Source organism: Pyxicephalus adspersus, chromosome 12 (genome assembly GCF_032062135.1).
Source record: "Pyxicephalus adspersus chromosome 12, UCB_Pads_2.0, whole genome shotgun sequence".
NCBI lineage: Eukaryota > Metazoa > Chordata > Amphibia > Anura > Pyxicephalidae > Pyxicephalus > Pyxicephalus adspersus.
This window is the reverse complement of record NC_092869.1, coordinates 19369249-19392962: the sequence shown is the minus strand read 5'-3', so window position 1 is coordinate 19392962 and position 23714 is coordinate 19369249. Positions and strand designations below refer to the sequence as shown.

General features: G+C 36.7%; 2 protein-coding genes and 1 long non-coding RNA gene across 9 annotated transcripts in view; all 3 read left to right on the top strand.

Moving 5' to 3' along the window:
• Positions 1-802, top strand: part of LOC140341686 (receptor-interacting serine/threonine-protein kinase 3-like) — an 11875-nt gene extending 11073 nt beyond the window's left edge. The window contains exon 5 of the mRNA XM_072427545.1: positions 397-802. Within this exon, the coding sequence (XP_072283646.1) occupies positions 397-590 (194 nt within the window). The 3' untranslated portion in view covers positions 591-802. The remainder of the gene's footprint in view (positions 1-396) is intronic.
• A 129-nt stretch (positions 803-931) lies between these two features.
• On the top strand, positions 932-4272 carry LOC140341687 (uncharacterized). The gene is made up of 4 exons (XR_011922937.1): positions 932-1595; positions 2395-2477; positions 3128-3170; positions 3255-4272. It is a non-coding gene; the product is annotated as an uncharacterized lncRNA (long non-coding RNA).
• Positions 4273-8956: 4684 nt separating this feature from the next.
• The window catches only part of LOC140341839 (ankyrin repeat and protein kinase domain-containing protein 1-like), a 26120-nt gene continuing 11362 nt past the window's right edge, over positions 8957-23714 (top strand). For 2 of the 7 annotated variants that reach the window (XR_011922951.1, XR_011922950.1), the window contains exons 1-6: positions 8957-9162; positions 14097-14430; positions 20263-20393; positions 20879-20928; positions 21016-21174; positions 21947-22053. Coding sequence is in view for 5 of the 7 variants with exons in the window: in XM_072427738.1 (XP_072283839.1) it covers positions 9029-9162; positions 14097-14430; positions 20263-20393; positions 20879-20928; positions 21016-21174; positions 21947-22053 (915 nt within the window). In the remaining 2 variants the exon portion in view is untranslated. Of the gene's footprint in view, positions 9163-11706; positions 11879-13102; positions 13340-14096; positions 14431-20262; positions 20394-20878; positions 20929-21015; positions 21175-21946; positions 22054-23714 lie in introns of all 7 variants that reach the window. The other 5 variants (XM_072427741.1, XM_072427740.1, XM_072427742.1 and 2 more) reach the window with 5 other exon arrangements.

Below are 23714 nucleotides of genomic sequence, written 5' to 3'. Positions count from 1 at the left end.
ATTTCCAACAATAAAAATTGGATGTGTGTACGCAGCTTAAAGGATCATTTAAGAGCAACTGACTCCTCCCAATCAACTCAAAGTATAAAATACTATACCATAATAAAAGGGGAAGATAAACAGGCTGAGCCCATGTGATTTTATTTTTTTCTCTTAAAAATAAATAAATAAATGTTTTAAAATAACACACCATAGATGAATTTATTTTAGGCTAATTTGGTTATTTATATTGAATACGGTTTTGACTGTTTATACTTGAGTACTTTGTAAGTACATTGGCTTATACTACAATCGGTTTATATACAGTAGATCTTCTAATGTGAATTCTAATGTGAAATAGAACAGTTTAGTACCCATAGAGTGTCGCCTTCATTCATCTCTTCTTTCATTTCTTAGGCACTCCTGCAGCAGTAATTCAACGATATGTACCTGAAGGTCAGAGACCCAAGGAAACTGTTCTAGACCAATACAGTGATGTTAGAATGGTGTCTGAAGCCAAGGAGTTAATGATCAGATGCTGGGATCACAATGCAGATAACAGACCCAGCTTCCATGGTAAGTGTAACAACCTAATGTCTAGGAGTACCTGAAAATTATATCAAATGTCAGACTCTTTTTAAAAGGTTGTTACAGGTTTAGCATGCAATTTGTATCTTCTAAATGTAGGAATAGTGTCAATGCACTAAAGAAACTTTGGCTTTTATTTTAGCAAAGTGAATTGTCAGAAGAATCAAAGACAGTTGGTGTGGAGGCTACAAACAGCAATAGAAATAGTTCCTTTATATTATAAGAAAGCATAAAACCTTTGGTCAATTTTTTTTCTTTGCACCAGTAATCCAAGAACCCACTGAACTTCATTGACACATGGCTCCACATTCTTAGGGGACATAATGAGATATACTAAAAACAAACAAACACAAAAATCTGTATTTTCAGGCATTTGTGCCAAAACGATTGAGCAAAGCGTTACAAGGTAAACACATTATTTTCAATGCAACAGATACTTTGCCAATTTCAACTAAAAGGGTGATTGTGTTTTATTAAAAAGGATTTTGCTAGAACGTGACTGGTTGGTTAAGGTTTATGCAGAGTACTGAAGCTGGTGAAGATCAGTACAGTTGCAAGTACAGCGGCCATACTGTTGCTTTTTTAAGGAGCCCCAAGTTTTTATTTCAATTGTGATTTCTGAGATTTTCAGTTTTGCATACCTGGTTTTCCCAGCGTTAATCTTGCACATGTCAATAAAAAAAGCAACATATCCAAAGCTAAATAGTTCTAAAGTAGCCATTGTTATGAGAACTGGAGATTCAATGGACTATGTAAAAACATAACAAAAATAATAGTGTATTTCATGCTCTGACATAAAGGCAAAAAATGTTTATATGAGAGAAAAACAAAAAAAGGCACAGTGTATTTAAATAGCTTCGGTTTGGTATTCTGTTGCTGTTGTTATGGTTTTTCTCAAAAAAATCATGCCATCATTATTAAAAGCAAATACTAATTACTTCAATTGTTTTGATTGTATTCTTTTTTTCTTATACAGCAAGATAACTTAAATTCTTTCAATAGTGGTGATACAGATGAGTTTCTGAGAGGTAAGTAAAGATACTAACACACAAACATTATTATGCATGTGCAAATTACTTTTTGTGCACCAGTATGTCTAAAGTTCTTTCCCAAAACTTAGAGACATTTCAGTTAATGATCATTTTCTTTGCCCATTAAGGGCAAACTAAAAGAAAGGAAAGGGATCACCTTTTCTTTAATCTGACTACACTAGTCCCTCATTATCGGGTCCATTGTCCTGTGTTAGGTTTAGCAAGTCAGGATAGGTAGGATTTGTACAATAGATGAGTAAAGGAGAGTAAAGGAGAAGAGTATTGCTTTAATGACATGACAACCACTGGCAGGTTCTGCTAAACAACCTCTAATTTCTCATCTGTCCTATTTTGTGAAAGAACCTATTGCCAAGCCTAAGTACTATCATATATATATAAATATATATATATATATATATATATATGATTGGGTTATAGAGATCGCCCAAATCTATCCAAATTCCAATTTTATAAAGTTAGAATTTGCATGAAAGCTTCTGTTAGCTCCGGCAGCTTTGTCTGATGGGGTATTCTAACATGTCTGGATATGTTTTGATGTGTCCTGTTTGGGGGATTTCCTTTAACCTCTTGTGCTAAAGATGTAATAGCAGATGTCTGGTCGCTCACTTTGTTATGTAGTGATTTTTGATTTCCTCTCACTTCCTGTCTTAGTTGGGATAGTTACCAGGACAAATACTCTAAACAATTTAAAACAAGAACAATGTTTAACCTTATCAGTTACTATAGTTAATAGGTTGTAATCTATATTTATCATTTGTATTTGTTCATATTTTAGCCTTAAAAATCAAAGAAGCTACTAAAGATTCCGAACTGACTGAATGGACTGAGACAGCTACAGGTGATTCAAATACTGCTATGGTAAGATAACAGGGGCTTTTTTAGACTCCAAAACCCATACACTTGCCCCAGGTCTTATACTGTTGCCCTTTGACCCAGGTCTCCAAGTATTAATTTGCAAACGATCAGTCATACTTCTGTCTCAGAACTTTTGCTGAAAATAATAGTTTATATACTTTTAAATTAATTTATTTTATAGGAAAAGTGATGACATTTTAATGTGTTTTCAGTCACATCATCACAGCAAATAAAATTATAATCATGGCTATATATGTCTATTGCATTACAATAAATGACAAGCATTCTAAAGCATTCGATTACTTGACATTACAATGTGTAAGTAATTTTTTGAGGCCTGGGAACCCCGCCAGAAAAAATGTGTGCTAATGCTCAGTTTCTAGAAAATGCAGTAGGAAAGAGGAACTAGGTTTAAAAGAAGCAAACACATGAAAAGGGACTGGTAAAAGATAAAAATACTGTACTCCTCCACCTTTTTATTATATGCCTAAAGTTCCACAACAATCAAGGTATCATACATTGGTACCCTAGGGTCTATTAGAACCCCAACAATGCCCTTATAGAGTAGAAAAATGAAATAACCATATTTTATTTTTATTTTGCTAAAACTAAGAACCTGAACACAGTAAATGCTCATGTTAATTTTATTTTAGGCTCATGAGGAAATTAACAACAAGGAAGATAATTCCAGTCCAGGTCTGTAAACTCGTATGTGCAGCAGTGTGAAGTAGACATCTCTAAAAGTATGTTTTAATAATGCTTTGTTTTCCTTTGACAAAGGTGCCATAGATAAACTTTTACCAATTATGAAGGAATCTGGTGATTACAAGAAGATAGTGAAAAATTTGAACAATGAAGGTCTGATTACAGAAGAAGATCAGGAAAAGCTAAATAGCTCACAAAACCTAAAAGATTTTGGCAATGCAGCACAAAAAGTATTTCTGAAAAAACTGATAAATAATCCATCACAGATTGTTCCAACATTCAAATCAATCTTTAAATCCTGATATAAATGAGGATGAAAACAAATTTAGTAAATGGCCCAAGTGGTTGAAAGGGAAATGGCTTAACCTTCATGTCTGTTATGACAAAGAACCTTGGAATGATTTTTTTCTGCATTTAGAAATTCTTTAGCCATCTCTGTGGGAAAAGTACTTTAAGTTTTACTTTTCCTCCAAAGTTGAAGTGTGAAGGCAATTGCCTGCCCCACAAACTGCAAGGGAGGGGAGCAAGTGAATATTTCAAGGCATATTTTTTTTAGAAATTGATACTGTGGTTTTAAAAGTTTGTACTTGCATGCAGTTTGAAATCATTTAAAAGCATGAAAACGGCTCTTTCTACTCATATATACTTCAACTTTGCTTTGCTTTGCTAAGCAGTAGTTGTCCTTTACTACTTCGTCTCACACTGTCTAGCAGCCAGCCACACAAGCCTAGCAGCCAGCCACCTTACAAAATGTACTTCATGTAGGCTGTTGTGGAAGTGAATGATTGTTAAAACATGATACCATTTAACTGCTAAACTCTTTTACTTGTCCTTTAGTGGCTAGCCTACAAACAGTAACAGAAATATGAAAATTTTAAGCATGTACGTATATGAATATTAAAATGTTGGCTTGATATTGTTTCTATTAAGACCATACATTTTTTATACATGTTTTTTTTTACAATATTTTAAATTTAGAAAAAAAATAGGAAAGTTGTATTGATTTTACATTGTTTTATAATGTACATGAATTATAAAATGTTATAGCCAGTATTAAATTGTTTCCTATAAATAAAACTTTTTTTTTAATGTGCATTTTTCTCCTTTTTTAGCTAATACATGACTTTTTTTTAGAAAAAATATTGATAGAAGCTACAAGTAAATTGTACTGTTCTTTGTCAGTTGTCATCTGAATATGTAGGGGAGGAAATACCCTACTATATTTACTTTAGTGCAATGTTTTCTTGACCCATGACACATGAACCCCTTGAAATAACTTTTATGTCTTCGGGGAACTCCATAATTACTATATTAACAACTCACTGTCTATTAATGTGGTGGCCAGTAGGAAGAATGCCTCATACATAGCTTTCAATTGTGAAGGCTGCCACCCTTAAAGATATCCAAAAATATAATTGGAATCAGTTTAACTGACCTGAGAGTCACAAAATGCTTGTTGCTTGCAACCTCTGGAGGAAACCTGGTTGAGAAACACTGCTTTAGTGAAAACGGAGCTTTTTTCCCTCAACATGCAACTTGAAAAAGAGTCTCAGTTTACACTTGTCACACCAGTAGATAGAGCTGTGTCTCAAAGTAAAGTTGTGGCCAGCAACATGGGCCACTAATAAAGTAAGCATAAAGAGCCCTTTTAATTACAAGGTATGTAACTCTTTACAAGTGACCTTCTGTTGACCAAATCACCTAATGATTTTAAGGTAATACACAAACTTTCACTGACAGGTGCAGTAAATTATAGCCACAGTTATACAGGAATGCAGTGACAAAATGTTTTAGTAGACAGAGTATGTTTTTTTGCCGGTCATGGTGTCATGGTGAGGCAGAATCAATTTGTCACTATGTTGCTGAGCTGAGACAGCAGCAAACTACAATTTTGGACCCTTACAGGATGAAATGATCAGGGATCAGTCCATTGAAAAGCCAAAAGCCAAAACTTAGAGAGCAACTACTTATGGAGCCAAATACACTTACTTTTGAAGGAGCTCTGGATCTGGGATGCTAAATGGCAATGGCTTTGCAGAAAAAAAAGAAAAAAATAGTACAAAAGTTGACAGATTACACCCCACGCACCCATTGTTTTAACTTCAGTGGTAACCGCCATAAAGGAGATATGCCACTGTGCCCTGCCCAAGGTAAGCGCTGCAGACACTGTAAAAAAAAGTGAACTACTTTGCTAAATGTTGCTGTTCCACCCCAAATACATCTGTTTATAACTTGGAGCAAGCTGAACGGGCACCAGATGACATGCAAGTCTATACAGTTGGAAACCTGCAGGATGGTTTTAAGCTTTGTCACGGTATCATTGCTGAGGTCAACGTTCCGCTACTATTAAACACAGTAGCAAAGGTCTCCATTTTGAACTTACAATGGACATCCACTCCAGGAGACACTAACTACAGTAATATCCTAATATCTGTGTTGAGTAGGGTAACCTTACCTGTCACACAATAAAACATTGGGGTACTTTTACATTTTAGGTCACTGAGATTGGAGCAAACCTATTAGGACTAGACTTGTTTAATGCACAAGCCTTTATTGGATTAGGTTGTATACACAACTTTTCTCATAATCCAACTCTGAACCCTTGTATATCTCCAGTGATGCAGCTTCTATGCAGGCCCCCCTCAGGCTGCAGTTTTGAGCTACCAACCTAGTCATTGCCAACAAGAAAGATGGGAAAATTCATCTGTGTTGACCCTCACCTTGCTAACAAAGCAATATTTCCTGACTGTTATCCACTACCTACTACAGAGGATTTTATTTCTCAGTGTCATAGGTCAAAAACCTTTATCAAAGTAGACCTTCATAAAGGCTGCCTACAAATTCTGCTTGCAGTGACAGTCAGGAATCTTACGGCTTGCATTACATATGCAAGAGAGACTTCTCCCTCCTAAATGCATGCTTTTTGGTCTGTGCTTTGTGCCAACTGTTTTTTTAAAACAGATTTCAGCCCCTACTGAGTATTAAAAGTATGTAACCAGAAAGAGGGGTTTTATGGAAAAAAGTTACATATTTAATCAATTATAAGCGTGAAATTCACAATAACAGTGTGTTGGTGTGTAAAATCTCTTATAGGCAACCGGTGACGTGAGCACCTACCCTTGTCTCAATGATGTTCAAAGTTTCAAACCCTTTCTATAAGCTGCTACCCCTCCCCACTAGATGCACCCTATACCTGCATTCATTCATAACCATTCTACTAATCTAAAGGCATCACAATTATTCCTTTACCCATTCCCATATTCATTTCTTGCTCAAATTCATAAACATCACAAACAAGTGGCTGGGTCAGTCATATACCATTTACATTCCCTCAATGCTATTGTACCACAATTACTTTATACTACTGTTCTCTTCAGTATATATATATATATATATATATATATATATAGTAGGTAGGTCAGGTTGAAAAAAGACATAAGTCTATCAACTTCAACCACCAGGGAAATAAACATATCCCAGATAGAAAACACTATAGTTGGTCCAGAGGAAGGCAAAAAAACCCTGGCACAATTTGCTTCAACAGGGGAAAAAATTATTTCATGATTCCATGAGACAATCAGATGTTCCCTGGATCAACAGTCTCGGTTAAATTTACTTTAAAACCTTAATACCCAGTTATATTGTGTACTTCTAGAAAAGCATCCAGCTTTTTCCTAAAGCAATCTATATATATATATATATATATATATATATATATATATACCTACTACTTAAATATTTGTTATATTACTGCCTTATTGAGCTGAATTATGTTATTATATTGATCTATTACACTATCTCTATTTTTTACTTTGATTTACCTCTCAATTGCACACTGATTGAAAATAGAGTTAATAAAAAACGTACATACATACATTTTTTCAATCCAATAATTTTTCCATTTTAATTAACCTCTAAACTGCGCACTGATTCCATACAACCTCAATAGGTATCTTACACACCCAGGAATAGCACCAATGTATACAATAATACAAACTATACTCCATTTCCATTTCATGTACATCATACAACCCATACTTATCTCCACCAACCAACCAACACACTATGACAATTACATACTGTGAACACACATTCTAATCCACACATCAGTCACATTAAACTCATCCCTTGACACATGTGATGTTTAAAACATTTCCATCAACAGAAACATACAAATGGTACCAACCCAACGGAAACTACTATAACCCTGTTCTCCGGTTTACAATATCTTATACCTTGTGTTTGATGATTGTTGCTTTTATGATATGTCTTGCTTAAAATAAAAGCTGCAAAATGGCAGTGGTTGCAGACATGCTCAGAGGCTGTTTGCACCTTGAAATATAAAATAGCATCTGCACCAACGCATGCCCTTTCTCCCCAACTGCTCTAACTGTTTCATGTGATGCTTCCACTGTTACTTTGGTTGCAGTTTTATCACAAATTTTCCAAGAAAAGTACCAACCCATCATTTTTAGAGCACTCTCTCCGTTTAAACAAAAATATTCTGCAGGAGAAAGAGAGGCATTGGCCTGTAAACGGGTATGTGAATGAAGGTCATCTACCTTATCAGGACCAAGTAAGAAATTAGTTATTAACTTGGAAAGGTGTTTGTGTGTTATGAGGACATAGAGCAGTAATTTTGGCAAGGTTCTGAAAATTGCTCATTGAAGCCACAGTACGAGCAAAACAACTTTGTAGAGATGCAGTATGATAGCCCGGTATAGAAAACAAAAAAAAAAGTTTAGTTTGCAATTGGAAACTATGTTCACTCAGTAGAAAAAAATCAGAAGTCAACAACTGCCCCATTACAGGTCAGACATTTTCCAAAAGGAACATGGAATACAGTTAGATATATCTAGAGAAATTACAGTAGCATTGCAGCATCAAAGCACTAAAGTGGTCATAACAGCCTTGGGAGTTTGAGACTTTCCTTAAATCATGGGGATAAAACATATTTTACCACCACTATAGCATCCATGGCCCAATGGAGGTATGGAATGTTTTAACCAGAACTTAAAAAAAAAAACACCTGCATGAGGAACTACTATTCAGCAAAGCTATACCTACTGTTCTGCAACACTACAGGTTAGCTCTTCATAGTGACTGGGGTCATATTCATAGTCACTGGGGAAATCGCCTGCTAAGTCGATGATGGGTCATGAACTACGGACACCACTTACAAGACTAAAGCCATCAAATGAAGGAGCAGAAACCCAAAAACGTAGTGGAAAAGTATCAGGCCAACGCTAAAGCCTACATTCATACTAAAAGAAACACCAAGACAACTACCCTCAGCTTTGGCCAGTTGATCAGAAAGCCTCTACCCAAGTTAAAGTTTGGCCCCAATATATCTAATCCTGTGCAAATTCATATTCATTTGGGACCAGTAACCTATAGGCTGCAGGATGGATCAACTAGGCAGGTGAACCATTTAGTACCCGTTCAAGAACATTTGACGAGACAGAACACCACTCCTACTTGTCTTACATGGGATGATACAGTTAGTCCTCCAATAATTCAGCAACCATTATGATGCCCAGACAAAACCCCATGAGCACCAGAACCAGCACTGGGAACTCAGCAAAGTTCAGAGATACCAGAACCCTACATAGGCATCTGAATGACTACATATGGTACTTTATAAATATTAATTCTGAATTTTACCAGAGGGAGGGAAATTTTGTGTTGGTTAAGTTCATGTGTTGCCCCTTTAATGTTATGTAATTTCTGCTTTAAGAGGTTGTGGGAGGAGATTTAGCAGGAAAGCAGTGTGTGAAATAAGGATGCCTACCAGTTAACTATCTGAGATTCTAACTTATAACACATAAGAAATCCCTGTCGTGGGGGACATGCAGCAACTGCCAGCCGGAGATCTGGAGGGGTTGAAGTTGGTAGGAAGCGGAGGGTTTGGCAGAGTTTATAAGGGAAGAAGCAAGAAGCTAGGCATGGACATTGCTGTAAAGATTTTAGATAGACATAGCCGGTAAGTGACACTCACAATGGGCAAATAGATTTTTACCGTCATTCATCAATCACTAAACTACTATATAAAGCTATATATTTTTTCATATATTTTTTTGCTGTCCATTTGGCCAATGCTTTCTCTTTCACCTTTCACTCAATGTTTTCGCTTTCACCTTTCACTTTCTTTATTGCAGGATCATAAAACCAGAGCTATCTGATGTCTCTAATCTTCAGGGTCATCCTTGTTAAATATTAGCTATTACATTGCAATCAGGTGCCTGTACTTTAAATTCTTATTTTTACAATGTTTTTCTGTCCATTTGTATTTACTGGCAACATGCCTTTAAACACACTCAAGGATCAATTCCCCAGCATACCATTTTGGTAAGTTATAGGCCTTTTCTGGAAATGTATAATTACTCTTTGTGCTAGTCCAGCTGTTTCATTCTACCCACTTAAACCTCTACAAAAACTTTTACAGTGTTCTCCTCATAATTTATTTTAAGCTGGTCAAGAAGAAACTGTAGGAAGGTGGTTTAAAGAGTGGGCAAGGCAACACAAATTTAGTGTTTTCTAAAGGAGCCCATTAACCCCTAATAATTGTCAGCATGCTATCGCCCAATATACTTTGTTCCAACTTCATAATGCCCATTTTCTTAGAATGTTCCTTTTCCATCATCTGTGTATTATGCCCCAACTGTCCAGTGCCCCAGCATTGTGACTCAACTTTTCAGTAACCAACCAGAAAAAGCTGAATTGTTACTGAAAAATGTCGGGTGGTGTGCCAAGTTAAAAGGGGTAGGGGAGAGCACTGCTTTTATGTAGTAGCTGGGCAGGAGTCAGAGAAAGTACTGTAGACCAGGTATTCTCAACCAGGGTTCCTCCAGAGGTTTTTAGGGGGTTCCTCTAACCTATCTAACAATACCTGCATAGGTCGTAAGCCAATACCAGTTGGTATAGCCAGCTCCATGCCTCTATTGCTTTTATGGTGTTTTCACTAATGTTTTTAATGGCCTTTTTTGCCTTTTGACCTCTATTAAACTGGTCTTAGCAGGGGCTCCCCAAAACCTGATTATTTTAGGAGTAAGAAGGTTGAGAAACCTGTCAGGTTTTGCATTCTTGTCTGCAGCCTGTTAGAGAGATTCCTTGTTTAGACATGTCTGGTAGAAATGTTATCCTGTCTGAAAGGGAAGTGAAAGTAATGCTGCAACATCAACAGAGACAAAGTTAACTGTTTTTTTAAGTTAACTGGGAGAGTGCTTGATCTTTTCAGCTTTTTAGATTGTTGTCTGTTTCACTATTAGAGATTGTCCTGCACTTGTTGTCTGGTAAAAGGTTGTCTCATAAAATGAGGGGAAAGCTCCTTAATGGAGCACCAAACTGCAGTAAAACCAGGCAGAGGCACTAACCTTTACTGATTCTACCCAAAACAAAAAAAAGGTTTTGGGTAAAGATATCATTAAGCTCTGCTGGTGCTGCTGACATCACTTCCATGACAGTGGTACCCATCAAAAGTCTAAGGGCTTTTAACATACCTAAATGTTAAATGCAGATATAATCTTGTAAATATTAACTTTTTGTTTGAATGAATATTTCAGATTCAGGATCTCTTTACCTATAAATATGTATATGTATACGTAGAAAACCATATAGTATCCTGTTCCCTAGCTTGTGCCAATCCAGTGGCTTAAATCTCAACTCCAATTAGATAATGCAAGTGTGGATTCCTTTGATAGCAATGTATATAGCCAATTCGATTGTCCTAATTACCCCAGAACATCTTTAGATCAGCACTTAGACTGAGAGAGGGATGGGCAACACTAGGAGACATTAGTGCTGATGGACAAAACACCAAATTTATTGGAGAGCATTATGAGTAGAAATATGGGTATAGCTGACACTTTTCTGTCCAGTTTGAACCACTAGATTACCTTAAAACGTAGCTTTAATGTTCCTATAAAATTTTATTTTCCTGGTTCAACATCTCAAGTCAAGGTAGTCTCTATCTGCATCCCACCCAGGGTCTACAAGCCTTGGATTCTTTGCTAGGTACTTAGCCACTGTCTCCTGAAGGGGTCCATCTTCTGGCTCAGGAGACCTAAACTATTCTTTATCTTAACTTCCAAAAGTATACCATTGTTCTTTTACTCCATTCCTTGGGAACCCCCTTTTAGTTATAACTATGCCATGACAATGAAAGAGCATTCACAGGGTGTTATTGAAAATGGATTCTACAAGATTGCTCCTAGATTGTAATCTCTCTCCTCCTCCTGTGTCACTGTCTGTATCTGTCATTTTAAACCCCTATTTAAAGTACAGTGCTGCATAATATGTTTGGGCTATTTAAATCCCGTTTATTATTATTATTAATAATGATAATATTAATAATACTGGCAAAGGTTGCATAGCAGAAGCATTCTTCTTCTCAGGACTTGTGGGGTCCAGCACCAAAATATATTAGTATTGAACTGGGGAAGCATTGTTCCAAGGTACTCCTGTGTTAAGGCCCAACTATGTAAATGTAATCCTTCTGCTTCTCTTCTTATATTCTTTAAAAATCGAGACTAATCTTGGAACCCGAGGTACAACCTGCACAGTGAGAGATCAGGTGACGTAGCAATATAACCAAAGAGGATAGAAGATTGCAGCACTCGGTGCTGGGACGTAGAAGAATTCCAGGACGGGATCGGATTAAGGAAAGGTCCAGCATCATTGCTGGATCTGCAGGATTAAAGGTAAGTATGCTTTTTTTTCGCTTTAGTTCCACTTTAAGTTGAGCCTAAATCTCAACTACATTTTATTTTAACCCACAGACACCCTTCTCCATTGTCCAAACTTTGGTCTTTTTTCAGGTTGAATGACACTCACGCTTAAACTAGACAGACCCTGTGATATTTTCAATTGATGAAATGACAACATTGAACTGGCCATTGATTTGGGGATAAACCAATTAAATCAATTGTATTTATTGCTTTTGGTCAGAATGTTTAACAGGCAAGGTGTAAATGTATGAATTAGCTGACATTTGACTTGAAATACTGGTTAAAAACTATTGTAATACAGATCTAATATGGAACATGTATGTGGTCAAATACCTGCAGTCAGCCACAATGATCAATTTAAGATTAATGTAATTATAACATTATTCAAAAATGCCATCAAGAAAAAATAAGTATATACCTAGCATTATTGTTAACCCAGCTTTTCATTGATACATTCTGTGGAGGTGTGTTGACCTGGACTTAAGCTAGAAAAATGGTGCTGGTATTATATCATGAGTGCCTTTTGTATAATATTTTATTCAATGCCCCTAACCAAAGATACTTTAGTCTCAACTGTCAAAAGGCATCTGTAGGTGTGACATGTCAGGTATGGAAGGGCTTTTATTACTGTATGTTCTGTGTCAGTCTTCCTGTTTTATTTTATCTTTGATAAATCCTACACATGCTCAAACCAAATGAGGTAGAAATGTGCTTTTTAGTGTTATTAACATGCCCATGTACCGTGAGTGTTTTAGTATTCAGAGAGTACATGTAAGCTGGAAATAGCCAAGGTGGCGGCACATAATGGGTAAATTTAAGGAAGATAAATGTGACACTGGGGGCATGATACAAAATACTACCTAGTTACTTTGCACAATGTTGTTAAAGTAGACAGTCTTTTTTTTAGACATGTGCCATGATATATATATATATATATATATATATATATATATATATTGCAAAGTTTGTGTTAAGTTTGTAGAATAAGTGTGTGCAAAGCATTACACTTTACTTACAATGTAAACTGTCATTATATTTATTCCATAATATAGATACTACAGCTTTAGTGCCTACCTATAAATTGGCAAACAGCCTGTTTTCCAGAAAAATAATGATTTCTTCTATATAACACACCTAAAGTTTAGCCTGCTACATCTATAAAAATGGTGATTAGCTGAAATAATTTTCATTTTTCAGCAGGACTGACACTTTTAGATCATCGTCACTTGCACTGCTTCTTCTGGTCCCCAAATTAAGATAATTATGATGAAGCGATCCCTTACTAATCATCACCATGTAAAAACTGATTGCTCTTATACGTTTGGCATTATAAAAAGTGAAAAAAAAACAAGGCAAAGTGGTGATCTGTGAACCTAATCTAGGTCTTAATAAAAGGTCCCTGCAGGTATTCATGAGGAAAGTCTTGTTATAATAGTAAGTTTATTGTCTTTCCTTTTTATGTGATGATCTGCTTCAGTATGCTATACATTGTGTACATGTTTTGTTATATATGCTGCTGTATTTCAATAAAGATTTAAGTGTCAAAATAGAGGTTTCTCTGGGGGCCCTCTGACTCGCTCACGCATCAGACTCCTTGGTATGTGTTTCAAGTTGGGTCGGGTGGGACACCGACATCTCCGCCGACCCCTGGCGCCCGTGTGCGTGGGCCCTCCCGCCTCAGCGGGGCTGTGCGGCTGGGGTGCACTGAGGGCAGTCCGCCCCGGTTGACAGCCGCGCCAGGAGCGGGGGGCCCCGTCCCCCCTCCCCGCCTAGCCTGACCCAGGGGGGACGGGCGGCGGGACGGTTCTGAGACTGGGGGGAGACCTAATAACTTTAACCCTAAGCAGTGGTCTCTATTAGTGTATTGACAATGCTCACAGCTCTACTGATGCCTTCCTTTGAATTTGGAGTGCTTTATGGTAATATCAACAATTGGTTTGGTCACAGTTGACACTTTCCCATGCTAATGTCTCTATTAATGTTTTGCAATGCACCCCCTTGATTCATGGTCAAGACCGTGCCATTCTCATCTCAAGATTTATAGCAGTGCTTTGCTTTTATGGTGTTTTAACTAATGTCTGTTTTTTTGTTTTTTATTTGCATCAGTGGATAATGCCTAATTAGTATCCTTTTTTTATTAGTTTATGGACTTTGATATACTTACTTCTATATATACACTTCTTTTTACTAGGTTAAGTGCTGAGTTTGCCAGTCTCATAAAAGAGAAGGACATGATGATGAGAGCAAATTCAACTTACGTTCTTCGTGTTCTTGCGATGTACGAAAATCAGGAAAAAGAGGACATTGAGTATGGATTGGTAATGGAGTATATGCCCTATGGATCTCTTCACTCTCTTTTTGAAACCTTTATGAAGAAGAATTTTCTTGTTCCGTGGGCATTGAGATTTCAGATACTTCACCAGGTGGCTCTAGCTATGAATTTTCTCCATAGTCTTGATCCAGCTATAATTCATCAAGATCTGAAGCCCCAGAATGTCCTGTTACGGAAGGATTTAGATGTTCAGGTTAGTTATTCAGACTTTTCTTTATTATAATTTAGAGATTGCATCATGACCACAAGTCACGACAAAAAACTCAAATAAATACCAACATATTTTATTTATGACGATATTTTATAATAAGACCAATGTATATAAATGTTTTCGGGATACAACTCAGAGGTCAGTCAGAAGCCACTTCACTAACTTATCTGGTAGATCCTGAGTTTTATGACACCTGGAGAAATTGCAACTTTTACGATGCATATTGTAAATTAGTGGGTCTGGAAGGATGTGCTGGTGGGTTGCTGATGGCAGAAAGGAATCTCTGATAAGGAAAAATGTATCATCCTATGCCATACTTTTAGACATAGGCTCTAAAGAGGAACTCTAGCCTCCACTCCTGTACATTTAAGGGGAAATATAATATTCGTGCTCTCCACAATATCACACCCACTACAAAGTTGCATATAACACATATATGTACATCTACAAAAGTAAAAAAAAAAAACAACAAACAAACAAAAAACAAAGCTGTTTCCTATATCTTGCTTGCAAAGTAAGAACCACCATTCTTGTTCTACAATGTACATTGAATGTTACATATCCCTTGTTGTTCATGCTGTATGCCTGTGCAAACGTTTTATTTTTCTTCTATTAGTCATCAGTTTAGCAGTCATAAGGCAATCTACCATCTAGTGAAGTCACTGTAAAGTTTGAACTACTTGGCTTCCCATGTGATCTTCTGTTAGTTACCAGTATTTTGCATTCTGCTTTTTTTGGCAGTGCTACAATTCAGATCCCCTACCTAATTTGACATTTTTGACAAAAAACTCTGTTTGGTCACTTATGAAAATAGATACAGTTCAAAACAATGTCTATAGTGATGTTGATGCATCAAAGCAAAACCAAAAGGACTGCTATTTACATGACATCATCCAAATTTAGCACAGGGGCAAATAAAGAAAGTTTAACATGTTAGTCCTACATCTAATCTGCTGTGCATTTAAAAACATTAACTGCAACTTTTTCACATCAATAGGTGAACACTAAGCATCAGAAAATGATGATTCATTTTTTTTTTTACTTTACTGATGTAACAAACAAAATGAAAGATTCCCTGTGACAAAACAGCTGCTACTGGGTGTTGGACATTAAAGTGACATACTTTTTAAATATTTTTTTCTCTCTAGATTTTTATCTAAACATAGCTTTAACAGAGAGAAATGTTTTTATCCAGGTTGTTGACCCTTTTATTTTGTAGAAATTCGTTAAGAAAGAAGGAAAGGGAAGGCTATTTGTAAGGCACCCATTATTCAAAATTCTAATTGAATAAAAACATAGCTTAATTATTATTATTACATGAATAAAACAGTAATATGTATAACTTACTAAAAACATACAGTACAAATAGATAAAATCACACTTTCATTGATTTTGCTAGGTTGGATAGAGTTGAAAACGGTTTCGCCCAGAGGGCGTCCCCAGGGGATATGGGAGCCAATAGCAAGCTAGAAGTACAAGAAAAATTGGCTTACTACACATATTCTTATCAACAGAGGAAGTTTTTTAATGTATAAATATGTACAAAATACTATACCTAATTAAAAAGAAATGTGGTTTCCAATCATTTCATAAATCATTTCAAGTAATAAAACTTGATTTTGCACTTACAATTGTGAGTATCTCAGAGTGTTCAATTATTTAAAAACAAACTTATGTTGTTGAAAAATTATTACTTGCCTTGGGATAATTGATCAAATTGTTCTAAATGAAAAGAAAACAAATCATTGGATGGTATTAGGGCAATTGATATGTATTATTTAGGCCCTGATTTATTAAAGCTCTCAAAGGTTGGGTGATATAAAACCTGGAATGGATTTCTAAAAAGCCTTTACTATTTGTTGGCAAATGTTTTTAATCCTGGACCAGATCCATTTCAGGTTTGCTGGATCACCCAGCTTCACTAATGAAAACATATTCTCTCAAGCTTTAATAAATCAGGCCCTTAGTATCATGTATATTTAATTAGGGACACTTACTTGTCACTTCCTAGAGTGAGAGAGAGAGAGAGAGAGAGAGAGAGAGACTATGTTAACACTAGAACAACACCTTGTCTGTAGATCTAGGTAGTATGGAAAATCAACAAAGGGAACAATCCTGAAAGTAATAACCATGAAGGACACACCAAAAATGTGTCTGCTACTTCCAAAATCCTCTATAGATGGAAGAAGGCAAGTGGGAAATCATGCAGGATACCACCCCCCTTCCCACTGTGAATGAGTGCTCACTAATAATCATATTTAATTGCATATTAAAGAAAAAGATCCTGCAATATAATTCAGTTGTCTCTAGACACTCAAGTTCCTGTGGTGAAAACACACTTGAAAGAAGGTTTATAAACTATTATAGAAGTCATAATTAATTTTACTAAAGGCAATGGATGTTATTTTTACTTGGGGTCCCTCCCCTGACAAGGAGAACCTATTGTCCCATCAAAAATGTCAGGTCCTGGGCAGCAGGTAACCACCTAAAGTCCAAACAAGGGAGGAGTTACAGTAAGTGCCTAACTGGCACAAGTGTAAGATTGGGCATCCCCCAATGAATCATAAGGGAAGGTGCCCTCCCGTCCCTCCTAGGGGCCCCACACAACAAAAATACAACCTACTCAATGAAAACACACATTTTTAAAAAACTATTATAAAAGTTATGAATGAATTTACTAAAGGCAAAGAATGGTATTATTTTATTACTTATTACTTAGGGTCCCTCGCTTGACGGGGGGAGCGTATTCTCCCCTCAAAAGGGTCAGGTCCTGGGCAGCAGGTGACTACCTTATGTACAAAGGAGAGAGGGATTACAGTAAGTGACCAGCTAGCACAACTGTAAGATTGGACATCCCCCAATGAATCATAAGGGGAGGCGCCCCCCGTCCCTCTTAGGGACCCACAAAACGGAAATACAACTTGCTCAAGGAAGGCACACACTTTTAAAAAACTATATTTTTTGAGAGGAACCAATTATAAGTTTCATATTTTCAAAACCATTCTCATATATGTAGAAAATAAAGCTCATAAATGGAAACCAGATTCCTTGAACAGGGTGTTCACAGTAATAATACATTGGCAGACCTAGACCTGCTTAAATATTCAAATTACTGTAGAGATATGTCCACAATACATATCTACAATGTATATACAGCAAAAAAAATTAAGCATTAAGTTTGTAAATCCATTTAGTCTTAGCTTTTAATAGAGCTGCATCTACATTACCACCTCTAGTGTTGGGGGTAATCCTTTCCAGAACAGAAAAGGATATGGCTTCATTTTCAAAACTATGTACTGTACCCACGTGATAACTGATGGGAGTGGTTATCTTACCAGAATTAATCATGTATAGATGTTTGTACATCTGTTTCCCGAGTTATCTTTTGGTTTTGCCTATACAGTGTTGGGGGAGTGACTGTAGCTATCTTGTCAGTAATAGATCTGCTAACCGACCCCATAATAAGTCAAAATGAAGAAATAATGAGAAATGACTGGGGTTTTTCTTGGCAAAAAGGGATATACAAATATATTCATTTATATAACATCTAAAGTGCAAATCACAATAGGGATAAATGAATACATTTGAATATCTCTTTTTGCCAAGTAAACCCCAGTCTTTTCTCATTATTTCTTCAGTTTGGTTGTGCCTATGTAAAATTTACCGAATCTACAAGAGATGTGGTATATCACCCCCATTGTCGAGCAGTCAACCTGATATTTAGGTCCATGCCATTGGTTGTTTAGTGAGAGAAAGTTAGTCTGTCCATTTAACATTTACCACAGTGCACAGTGTCTGGCACTCCAAACTCCGGTGATTCAATATGTGACCCTGGGTGATGACTGTGAACAAGGATGTCCTTCAGGTAGTATGACTTAATGCAACAATACTAATTAATAAAGCTATGTTTTTATTCTGTTAAAAATTTGAATAATGGGTGCCTTACAAACCTTACAAATAGCCTGCCCTTTCCTTCTTTCCTAACGAATTTCTAGAATTTTTTGAGGCTAGGCACCTACCGGTCAACCGGCTTACTGGGGCTAATTAAAATTCCCTTCTGGACAATTTCTCTTTTGTGATAGTGGCCTTTTATTTTGTATACTACATGACCTCTGCCTACACTTACCTATACTTCACCCCAGAACTCATGTGTCTTGTTACTTTTTTAACACACTGCCATTGGATATCTTAGTATTGGCTTTTGGTTTTGCTGTATTTGTGCTTAACTCCTTGTCGCTTTATCTGATTGGGGGAAATAGAACTGGGGGCAACAAGGCACATATATCTTTAGTTAACAATAATTTTTAATAGGAAAAGGAATTTCAAAGAGTCAGGTACAGAAACTCACATAGAGAAAAAAAATAAATAAATAAACAAGACAGAATTACATTTACATATATGCTTACAAGGCCACACTCTCAGACCTCCAGGCCCTGGGTATTGCTTGTTGCACTGCTAAAAAAAGTGTCCACACTAAATGTGGAGCATGTAATCAATGGCATCACTGACCCGTTGACTCAATATGGGCCATCCTTGCAGGTGTTAAATACCACTGGAGTAAGACGTTGTACACAGATTCTTGCAAAATCACATTGATGGAACAGGAGAATATAGACCTCCACATATCCTCCCAGACCTCGTCTGGCTGATTGCATCCCAGATCCGCCTCCTATCTACATATATATGGCTGTGATCTGGAGGAAGGGAGAGCAATGCGTTGTCTGTAGAGGAGGGGGATAAGGACTGGAGACAATGGAGCTAGAAAGCAAACCCTTTCAAATGAGGTGAGAGTCAGTGGGCAACACACATGTCTAACAGAGGGCACCTGCCAACGTCGCAGTTGTAGGTATCGGTAGTATTCCCGGAGAGGGCTTTCATAGGCCGGACCCAAATAGTCCCATGAACTAACAGTCAATATACTAAATAAATAATAGATAAAATACAGGCCCTTTGCTCTCCACCATTGGAAAGCTATAGGGTTCATATGTCTAGGTGGGAACAAAGGATTATAACAAAAAGATTGCAAAGGCGGCCATGAAGGCATGAGCCGAGAGCTGCACCTATCCGCAACCCAGATTTTAGGGGAATGTATCATCAGGGGGCTAAGAAGCCTGGGACCCAGTGAAGGGGTCCTCCAGAGAAGAGAAGAAACCAGTAAAGTTCCATAGTTCATGGCTTCCAGTGCAACCCATAAGGGGGACTAAGAGGAGGTATGCAATGCAGAGTTGACTAATCTGTGCCGCAGCATAGTATTTAACCAGGTTAGGTACCCCCAATCCCCCAGAATGCCTACGTGTGTACATGGTCCTCTGAGTCAACCTAGGCCTCCTCCAATGCCAAACCGAATGCATGAACATTGCGCTGTAAGGTGCGGAGCACTGAAGCCGGGTCCTAAAATAGTATAAGAACTTTGGTAGCCACAACATTTTAACTGCCGCTATCCGACCTAGCCAGGACAGCGGAAGAGATGACCAGGAGCGGAGCAAGGATTGCAAAGAGCCAATCAAAAGATGGTAATTGATTGGTGGCGTACAGTGTTTGGTATGTTCTAGAAATTTTAACCCCCAGGTACATAATAGGAGAGGATGACCAGGCAAAGGGAAAAGCAGATTTGAGCCGGGTCAGGACATCAGGTGGCACAATAATGTTATAGGAGAGAATGTTATACCAAGAATTTTCATGTATGGACCAGGTTGGGAAAAAATATCTTCCTATATACTTTCACATATAGCAGTGAATGTATTGGATTATCCCCAAGCAAATATCTTTTTTCTTCTTGAAATTTCTAAAAATAATATATCCTTCTAATTTTAGTTAACAGATTTTGGCCTTGCCAGAAAAGAAACTTCCGTCTCAACCAGTATAGCTGGTACAGTTTCCTACATGCCTCCAGAGGCTCTTGTATCTGATGAATTCAAGCCAACTAAAGAGTTTGATGTGTACAGGTAAGTTTTTAAAGCCATGTTGTACTTCTAGAAACAGGTATCTTTAAGCCTATATTAAAGCTGAAACCACTTCAGAATTTTTTTCCGATGGTGCTTTAGTTAAAAATGCATGCAAGCACACTGTAAACTAACATTACTCATAACTCAAAAAGTTGACATGACTGGAAAAAACTTAAAGTGGATTTTAAAGCTGTATGAAATACAGATTTAGAAAAGTGTGTTGTGGTCTCCAATCATTACAAAAAATGTTTTTTAAATTGCCTTGTGTAATATAAATATTTCAATTTCTGTATATCCAGGTCTGAACTTTACACAATTGTCAAATATATAAAAATGTACATGAATTTGAGTCCTTTATATTTGGTGGAGCTTTAAATAGTTGACATACGTGGTCCTGGAGCATATGTCAGAAAAACATTGTAAAAATTATTTCTAATCAACAAAACAAAAATTATATGTTCTAATCATACTCCCATTACTTTTAGCTTTGCCATTTTAATATGGTCTGTATTGTCTGGAAAGGTACCTTATTATGGTAAGACCCAATTTTCTTAACATTTATTTTTCTGAAAATCTATTTTCTTTAACATTTAAGTTTAAGAATAATGTTTTATATTTTCAGGAATTAACGAAAACTTAATTATATATCATGTACCAAATGGTATCCGACCCGAGAGGAAATTCGTTGATTGTTGGAAGACTGAGAAGATGGTTCCTGAGGCCATAAAGATCATGGAGCAGTGTTGGCACAATAATCCTAAGTTAAGGCCTTGCTTTGCTGGTTGGAACATCACATTTTTTTTACACATATATTTAGGTTGCTAAGCTTTTATGTGGTCCCTTAAAATTAATTCCTCCAGAAAAGCACAACTGGCCACCTGGACCCATATGTGCACTTTTTATTGGGTCTTGGAAAGTACCTGCTATTTGTACTCAGTTTTAAATTTGAAGAAGTTATGAAATGTCTGATTTAATCAAAACATCAAATGTGATTACATTTTATTGAAAATTAGGGTGTCATAACTAAATACAATACAGTGTTCCACTAATTTTGGCATTTAGTGTCATTGATACCAAAAGCGATACATCACAAATTTTACACTTGTCATTAGAACAAGAGGTGAGGCTTGATCTTCCAACAGGTTCATCTGATCTGTTGATAATTGGTAAGGCTATGTACATGTTAGGTTTCTGTTTCTGAAAATGATCACAATAGACAGAGGAATAAACAAAATGTGTACACGGAGTGCTATTCAGTTTGTATGGAGAGGAAAAGACAAGTGGTATTCTTCTGCACGCTTTAGGAAAGTACAGCGGTCATGCCCACTCGGTCATTCATTGATCCACCAGAACAGATTGATGAACAACGTCAGGGGCAGCTGTGCACACATTAGATTTTGGTCTGAGATGATCACAGTCATTCATCTAAGATGACAATCCTTTAATGTGTATACATAGCCTAAACGTAGAATTACCAATACAAAGGGATTGTTTTGTAGATACACATAAACTGTAAACAAAACAAAAAAGACTTCTTCGTGTTTCTCTTACAGAATGTATGGAGCAGCTAGAGAAGATGAGGAAAGCATATGATGGAGAAACTGAGGATGCTGTTTTTGATGTTTTGAATAAGCTCAGAACTAATTCTTCATCTTCTCAGGTATTTTTTTTCACTGGTAATATTCCAGTACTACAAGCGATAGGGGTCCATTTCATGGTAACTCTGTAAAGCTCTGTTTATTAGAAGTGGATGCTTCAGGGAAGGAAAGATCGGATTCAGTCAGTTTAGCCTAGATTACAGCTGGCATTATAGAACAGAACTTTCATAAATCAAATGCCTAGATTATTTAAAGGTGAAAATTTGTTGTAAATAGTTTTAGATAGAGTAGGGTAGAGCTAAATCAATATCAGTTTTTTTTTTCTTGCTGTTTTTTTCCCATTTTGTTGATTTCTTATAGACTTATAAGGTCTGAGAGGAGTGAGTAAACTATACAAATTGAGGATTTTCCACCTTAGACAGTCATCAAAGTAGGACATATCATACCAATAGAAAAAGTTGCAAAAAGTATGTAGCACAATAGTTATGGTCCTATTGTTGGAAGTGTCAACTCCCCTAGAATATCTTTCCCACCTTTAAAGATATTATATCTTGCTGGCACTCTATATCACTACCTCAAAAAACAGAAAAATAACATAAATTCATAACATCTGTGAGTTTTTACTTATTTAACAGCAAAACTCCTTCAGAAATACAAAATGTAGCTTTTTTTAAGCTCAAAATTAATCAGTCTATTCTCTTAGGATGAATGTAAAATTGTGTCCAAAGAAAATTAGGGATACTTTGCTGAGATGTTTTTAAGGACACAAAACACAGCAAATATATGGTTTTATGTTTTGTGTATATTTTTGAGACATTCATATACAATCCCAGCTGTTTATTTATTGGTGAAAAGTAAAAATCTTCCCTACAAATTGACAAAATACTGGGAAGGGGCTGGACATGACCCAGCTGTCCTGGTCCATGTTGGAACCAATGACAGGATAGATGGAAGATGATAAAAATCAGTTTAAAGAACTAGGGATGGGCTGACTTTTCATTAGAGTATAACCTGTATGCCAGAGATGGTTTGCAACTTAATGAAAGGGGGTCTGCTGTGCTAGGGGAAAGATTTAGGGGAATGGTGGAGGGGTATTTAAACTAGGACAGAGGGGAGTTGGACAGTAAAATAAGGTGACAGAAAGGTCAGGCAGGGGTCAGCCACTAGCGGAGGGTGGATTCGGGATAGTTGGGGGGAGGGTTATGGATAAATATAAGGAGCTTCCCATGTTAGAAACAAACATTGGATTGTGCAGTACTATATGTACTGAAAAACAAAAGGATTTGGCAAACAGTGCTGTTAAATCACCAGAGGTTTAAAAAATCTTTTCACCAATGCTAGACGTCTGGCAAACATAATAGGGGAGTTGGAAGCCTTAATGAATGAAGAGCATTATGATTTAGTTGGTGTTGCTGAATCCTGGCTTTGTTTCTCACATGACTGGGCTGTCAACATTCCTGGTTATACACATAGTTACATAGTCGGTTAGGTTAAAAAAAAAAGACATAGGTCCATCAAGTTCAACCACTAGGGAAAAAAACATATCCCAGACATAAAACCCTATAAATCATAGTTGGTCCAGAGGAAGGAAAAAAAACCCCTTGTACCATTTGCTTCAAAAGGGGAAAAAAATCCTTCCTGATTTCATGAGGCAATCGGATGTTCCCTGGATAAACAGTCTCTGTTATCTTTAATCCTTAATCCTTTAAAACCTTAATACCCA